The sequence below is a fragment of the Palaemon carinicauda genome, chromosome 3 (assembly GCF_036898095.1).
Source record: "Palaemon carinicauda isolate YSFRI2023 chromosome 3, ASM3689809v2, whole genome shotgun sequence".
Lineage (NCBI taxonomy): Eukaryota > Metazoa > Arthropoda > Malacostraca > Decapoda > Palaemonidae > Palaemon > Palaemon carinicauda.
The window spans coordinates 33,151,669-33,158,675 of NC_090727.1; the positions used below are offsets into that span (position 1 = coordinate 33,151,669).

Sequence of the window (7,007 nt, forward strand, 5' to 3'; positions counted from 1 at the left end):
GGGCACTTGGGGGAGCTTGAAAGAAATTATCAGGAGAGGCATCAGGGTGTGCATCATGTAGTGCTACGTCAGGTGCCTGTGGGTGGTGAACAGGTGTTATGGGAGTTTGAGGACGTGGTGATGGGGGTGGTGTGGCATCTCTAAAGATCTCCAAGACACACGTATGAACTGCAAACGTTCGAACTTCTTGTGCTGAGGAAATAAACACATATTAGTATGATAGTTCACGAAAAAACGAAATTAGTTAATTGATTAAAAAACAGTTAATGAATTCGTCATTCCAAAAAAACAGGAAGCTCCCCCATGCAATTAAAACCTGTAATTTAGATATGTGGTAAAGTAGAGAAAGTAAGTAAATCTGGTTTAAACATATGAGGCAGAAGCAATTTTGCTTTATATAATGGGCAGCATTGTGTAGTAATGCTTTAATATGGGTGGCCTATGGCTGAGCCATGATTTTGGTTGCAATATATAATGCTGTAAGCTAGATTACAGAAGTTCATGTCAGGCTGCACTCACCTAACTATATTCAATTTGCATTTTCTTAGATCTCTCTAGGGGAGAGAGGAGTTCAAAGTAGCTAGGTCAGGATCTGGTACCTAAGACATCCCTATTGTTCTCTGTGTAATCACATACTGTATATTGTAGACTTTTTTTCCAATATTACATAATGAGTAATGAGCTTTAATGTAGAGATTATGGCTTAATTCATGGACGTCTCCCTTTCCTGATTAGCACAATATAACATATGTGCTCAACTCGACTCTAAAATCCAAAGTTACCAACTTGGCCCTCTATAATCTGGGAGTTGAGATACATACTTGAGCCTAATTAGATGGTTTAGGCCTACCTAAAAGAGGTCATGCCTATTCTGCTTTTTTTTCAAGGATCTAATACACTTAACATAGTACCTGTAAAATAAGCCATCCTTGGACATGTAGGCACACACAAGCACCCAAAATACCAGAATTCTTATACTAAAAAAAAATATGTAGCACACCATAAATAATATTTCTGGGCTCAATCCCTGTGCCGCGCAGTGAAATGCTCCTTAAGCACCATTTCAAAGGAATATAACTGCTAATATTACCAGAGAAAAAATGTAAAGGAATGCTAGGTTGAACTAGCTCGCTCACCTAATGGTGTCGGTATAGACTGGGGCGAAATACCAGAGGTCTCGTACCATTTAGACTTCTCCTCTTCGAAATCCCCCAATAGTGAGGTGCCGTTCAACCTCCCCTGCCTCGCAGACCAGTACTACTAACTCAACCCACGCTTGCCCATCACTCCTTTCAAGCACCTGTTTCATATAAGTCCAAGTTTTTTATTCTCGTGTGTTTCATTGGATTTATCATCAACTTTCTCTCGATGGCCGATTCCCAAGATACCCCATCGAAGTTAAGTACCTTATCCATGAGTTTTTAACGAGATTGGGCAGTGTAATCTTTGTTTTTATTATTGAGAAGTGTTTATATATGAGCGGCGTCCCCGTTCTTACTTTCGCCTCTGCCCTTTGTCTCGTTAGTTCGTCCGTCTTTTATATTCGTTCGATTCTTTAGGAGTTTTTTCCTTATATTCATTTAGTACACCGACTTTATGCTTTCATATAGCATTTATTTTATGTTATCCTATGATATCGGTGTTAGCGTTTCATCAGGAGTAGGTTATGTTGGTATGCCTGCATTCGTGCATGTTGGTGGATAGCGTCACCATTGAGATTGTTTCGCTAGTTCTAGGAGCTTTAATTTCGACCATCTCACTTATTATTAGTAAAACCTTTTGTTTTATTACGCTCCACCTAGTTTTACGTTTGGTTCGAGTGGGACTCTCGCGTATTTTGTTGTTTTTACTGTTCGATCTACCGCTTCAGTAACTAGGTTGGTACCCCTGCTTTCCATCTGCTGATGGCGTCATGCTCCTCCCTTACCACTCGCCCGAGTCCCTCTCTCGCCATATTTTTTCTGCATGCCTAACCTTACTTACGTGATTTCGCTTTTAATTCATTAATTATTTTTATGTATTTGTGCATTGATATTATATTTATTGCTTACTCCGTTATGATCATATTTTTGGGATTTTCATGTCATGATTGAGGGAATCTCCAGTTGGTAGCCCTGTCTACCACTGCGCACTGGCGATTTCCCGGTACCATTACCCCCCCCCCCCCCCAACAAGTTGGGGAGGCTATTCCATCCCCCCCCCCTTCAGTGTACACCCTTCCTCTCACTCGATGGTTGTTGGTTATGATTTACGGGTCAAGTATGCTTGTACCTCAGTCTTCCATCAACGTTCCGACATATTGAGGACTGAGTATACCAACGGGGTATGACTTAGTCTCATTCATTCATACCGGGCGGTTTCGTCTCCCCCCTCCCGTCGCCATCGGTCGGGGAGGGGGAAGGCCGGGACCACCGGGGACTATCACACGTGATTAGTCGGTATAACTGCACCTTGGTGTAACCTTGCTTTTAGCTACGGTTGTTAGAATGAGCACTTATATTAGGAGTGTCCTCACCTACGGTACTTCCTGCTATTATCGTCCGTATAGGACTTATTATATCCCATATCATTATATTATATTCTACATGAATCATTACCTTTGTCCCGGTACCTCCGGTAAGGTAGGGGGGTTCCACTGGCTCCCCCCGCGCTCTCCCGTTGTACCCTCCCGTCATCAGACATCGGAGCCGCGGGCTCTTAACTACAAGATCGGTTGACACTGACACGGTTTTGATTAATATCCTCCCTCCGGGAGCCCTATTCATTACAGACATTAGTTTTAGATCATAATTGGCGTTTTCTATTTATGTACTTTAAGGATGTATCTTGGGTACTTTAAGTTTACTTTAAGTTACTTTAAGTTTACTTTAAGTTTACTTACCAACCCTGTTCCCCGGCCCCGGGGGCCCCGGAACTAGTTATGATTATATATTCATCACTGTTTTTTGCATCCTTTTTCATACCCGGCTCTGCCGGATTGCTATTGGAATAGTCTCAGTTCTCTGCATGTTTAGTCTAAGGCTATACATTTATTTTATTAACTGGCAGGTCCCGGACCCTCCGGGACCCCTTATAGAGAAACTAGTAGATGCTCATGGACTATTCCTTTTACAGGTGGTCCGTTGCCGGATGACAGCCTGCACGGCCGTCCTTCACCAGCCTTGCGGACATGCTGTCTGTCGGTCCCACGCGGACTGTGGGATCCAGATGGACGATATTGTGGTATGGCACCCTGACAACTGCCTTATCTGTTATGACCTTATCTCCACCCTCGCTTCAGATTCGGTGAGCCTCTTTCAGTCATTTTTGTATTTACTTCCCTTCACTGGGCGACATCAATATGATAGATAATCATTGACTTCTGTTATGAATCTTCGGGTTCATTTATCATTTTGTCCCTCGGGTTTGCTAACCTTATCCCCGTCCTTTCAGAGTTCCCAGGCGGTTAAAACTTCAGCAAGAGCCACTTTGAAATTGTGGGTAGGCGGCTTCGCCCGTAACGTAAAGGCCAGGAAGCCCTACGTCCTCTCAGAAGATTATTGTAGACTTATCTACCCGAACGCAAAATCTTCGGCAGCAGTGCCTAGGCAAGTGGCGGCTCCTATAATTGCTGACATTGCGGAAACCGTAGAACTCAATCTCGTCCAGGATACAGACATCCCTGACGACCCGGACCCCATTGAAGACAATGTTACGGCTCTGACCTTAGACATAGAGCCCATGGTTTTTGACGAACCAGACACAGGTAAGGTTGTAAGTGAGGCAGGTGGGTCTGGCGCTAAGACCTCTCTTCTTAGCCCCTCTTTTTCTTCAACTTCTAATAATTCTTCCTTTCTTGGTTTTGAAGGGAACCACGAATCCTCCCCGAGATCGCTCTCGGTTCCTGCCAAGGTCAAATCTCAGAAAAGACCTTTAGTGAGGACTCGTCAGAATCCTACACTACCTGGATCATCGAAGCCCAAGAAGGCTCCCCTCCCCGGAGCTCCTAGTGACTCGACTAGCACTGCCCCTATGTCTCAGGACCCGGGAGTGCAGTCATCCCCCTTAATTACCACAACCAACCTCGACCCGGAGGCCCTCACAAATATGTTGTCGAGGGTCGTTACAGAGCAGATTAGTTCTATACTTTCTGCCGTCACCAGAAGACTAGATACCCTAGAAAGTGGACTGCCTCAACAACAGCAGTTCCTCATCCCGGACGCCTCAAAACTTCCACCCTTCACGAAGAACAACCCGTGGAAAATGGCGCTCCACTGTCCTTTCACGGACGGAATGTTGACCATCGAGGGTTTTGGGACCAGGCCCATTGAAGATTTTGAGTTCTTCCCTCCCGGTCTTCAATTTCCTTTCCCCGGCTTACGGAAGAGGCTCTTGTCCGACTAGATAAGGTCCCTAAAGAGACCGTTATCTTTCCGAAGGAACAGGCTCAGTCTGTTTGGGTTCGAACCTTAAATGAGTGGGGTTGTACAAACACCATGCTGACCCCCCACAAGAGTACTTACACCATGTTTCTTGTGGACGAACAGACCCCCACTCCTTGCGTCACCAAAATGGTTGAATTAGCCCTTCAGGCAGTGACCGAAGATAAGCCTTTGCCACAACTCCGGGAGACAGATCCTACATCTCTGCTGTTCCCATCAGATAATGAATGTTGGCTTAACATTCAATCGACATTCACTTCTGGTAAGCTATCCGCGGACTGTGCATCGACGCAATTCAGTGAACGCCTCCCAAGACTACCTGAAACCTTAATCCGACTCGAGTTCGAGTCCCGGTCTAGGTTTAGCCGGAGCCTCAACATCTCGACTATGGCGGAGATGTTTTCTCTTACTTATGACGAGGAACACTCTTTTAAAGTTATGACTAAAGCCACCCTGCAATCTTTGTTAGCAGATTGCTACGACTTCTTGGTGGCCAAAAGACGTTGCCGTAAGCATGTCTTATCTGAGGCCACTATCCGCCATGAGCCAAATAAGCTCATTAAAGCCTCTGCTTGGGGTCCGGACCTTTTCCCGGAGGACATGGTCAACTCGGTATTGAGCGAAGCTGCCAGAGTGAACCAGAGCCTCAAAGTCCGTTGGGGTCTCACTCCCAAACGGAAGTTCGAACAATCGAGCATTCACTCCCGGGGCAGAAAGAGGCTACGCCCTTATAGCTCTACCCAATTCCGCCAACCTATTCAAGTAGTCCAGTCGGCCCCGGTCTCTCAGGGCATCCAACCCTCCACCTCCAAGTCTCAGCCCCAAGTGAAGTATGTCCTCGTCCCTGAAAACCAAGTGGCCTCGAACTCGTTTACCTCTCCTGTTTATAACCCGGTCTATGAGTCCCGGTTTTCCTCCCAAGGATACCAACGAGGCAGGGGCCCCGGTTCGAGGGGTTCTTTTCAGAACAGAAGCAAAGGGAGATATTTCTCCCGTGGAAAAGGGTCACGTGGTGGCCGAGGCGGTAAAACCTCCAACTACTGACGGTCTTCAGGTAGGAGGGAGACTTTATGTGTTCCGGAGTCGCTGGAAATTCAGTCCTTGGGCCTTCAGCATAATCTCCAAGGGCCTGGGGTGGAGTTGGATAGAAGGGCCTCCTCCACCGAACAGATTCCATCAACCCTCGACACCGGACCTACTTTTGTTTACCCAAGATCTTCTTCGCAAGAACGCGATCAAGGAAACGAAATATCTGAAGTTTCAAGGTCGCTTATTCAGCGTTCCGAAGAAAGACTCCGACAGCCGAAGGGTCATCCTCGATCTGTCTCGACTAAACTTGTCCATTCAATGCGACAGGTTTCACATGCTTACCGTCTCGCAGGTGCGAACCTTGCTTCCCCGTGGGGCCGTCACCACCTCCATCGATCTTACCGATGCTTACTATCACGTTCCAATAGCGAGACACTTCCGCCCATTCCTAGGATTCAGACTGGACGACAAGGCTTACACGTTCAAAGTGATGCCTTTCGGGCTCAACATCGCGCCCAGAATCTTCACGAAACTGGCGGAATCGGTCATTCAGGAACTCCGATCCCACGGAATCCAAGTCGTCGCATACCTGGACGATTGGCTAATCTGGTCAGACAACGTCGAGGATTGTCTCAAGGCAACAAACAAGGTGATCCAATATCTTCAGTTTCTGGGATTCCAGATAAACTTCGGAAAGTCTCGTCTGACACCAAAGACCAAATTTCAGTGGCTGGGATTACGGTGGGACCTACGTTCTCACACTCTATGTCTCCCCAGGTCCAAGAGGATAGAGATTGCGAAAAATACCAAACGCTTTCTCGGGGAAAAGGTAACTTCCAGAAGGAACCAGGAGAGGATTCTAGGGTCCCTACAATTCGCTTCAGTGACAGACCTCCTTCTGAAAGCGAAACTGAAAGACATCAACCGAGTTTGGCGCTCCAGAGCGAACACCAAACGTCGGGACAAGAAGACACGCCTTCCTCCCATTCTTCGGAAGAGGCTTCTCCCATGGACAACCGCCAAGAGCCTATCAAAGTCGGTTCCGTTGCAGTACCCCCCTCCAAGGATAGTCATCCACACGGATGCCTCCCTATCAGGTTGGGGAGGCTACTCCCAACACAGGAAAGTTCAGGGCCTTTGGTCCACAATGTTCCAGCAATTTCACATAAACGTCCTGGAGGCCATGGCTGTCTTACTAACCTTGAAACGTCTTTCCCCGGCCAAGAAACAACATCTGAGGATAGTCCTCGACAACGAAGTCATAGTCCGTTGTCTAAACAGAGGGGGCTCCAAGTCAGGTCCCATCAATCACGTGATGGTGGCAATCTTCTCCCTGGCGGCCTCAAACCAATGGCACCTATCCGCCGTCCATCTGGCTGGAGTTCGGAACGTTGTGGCAGACGCACTCTCCAGGACGGTACCGTTGGAGTCAGAATGGTCACTAGATCGCAAATCCTTTCAATGGATCCTCTTCCAAGTGCCGGATCTCCAGGTAGACCTCTTCGCGACGGAATCCAACCACAAGCTGAAATGTTATGTGGCCCCCAACCTGGACCC

General features: G+C 47.1%; 1 protein-coding gene across 1 annotated transcript; it reads left to right on the forward strand.

Annotated features, from left to right (window-relative positions):
* The first annotated feature begins 2,732 nt into the window (after positions 1-2,732).
* Positions 2,733-4,383, forward strand: LOC137637047 (uncharacterized). Its single transcript, XM_068369357.1, has 2 exons — positions 2,733-3,285; positions 3,433-4,383. Exons 1-2 carry the CDS (start codon positions 3,007-3,009, stop codon positions 4,381-4,383), a joined length of 1,230 nt encoding a protein of 409 aa, XP_068225458.1. The 5' UTR covers positions 2,733-3,006.
* The last annotated feature ends 2,624 nt before the right edge of the window (positions 4,384-7,007 follow it).

Excerpts from the sequence above, each read along its gene's own strand:
- LOC137637047 (XM_068369357.1), top strand. The coding sequence starts at position 3,007 with ATGTTTAGTCTAAGGCTATACATTTATTTTATTAACTGGCAGGTCCCG. Across the intron at positions 3,286-3,432 it reads CCACCCTCGCTTCAGATTCG|AGTTCCCAGGCGGTTAAAAC; the intron begins GTGAGCCTCTTT and ends CCGTCCTTTCAG.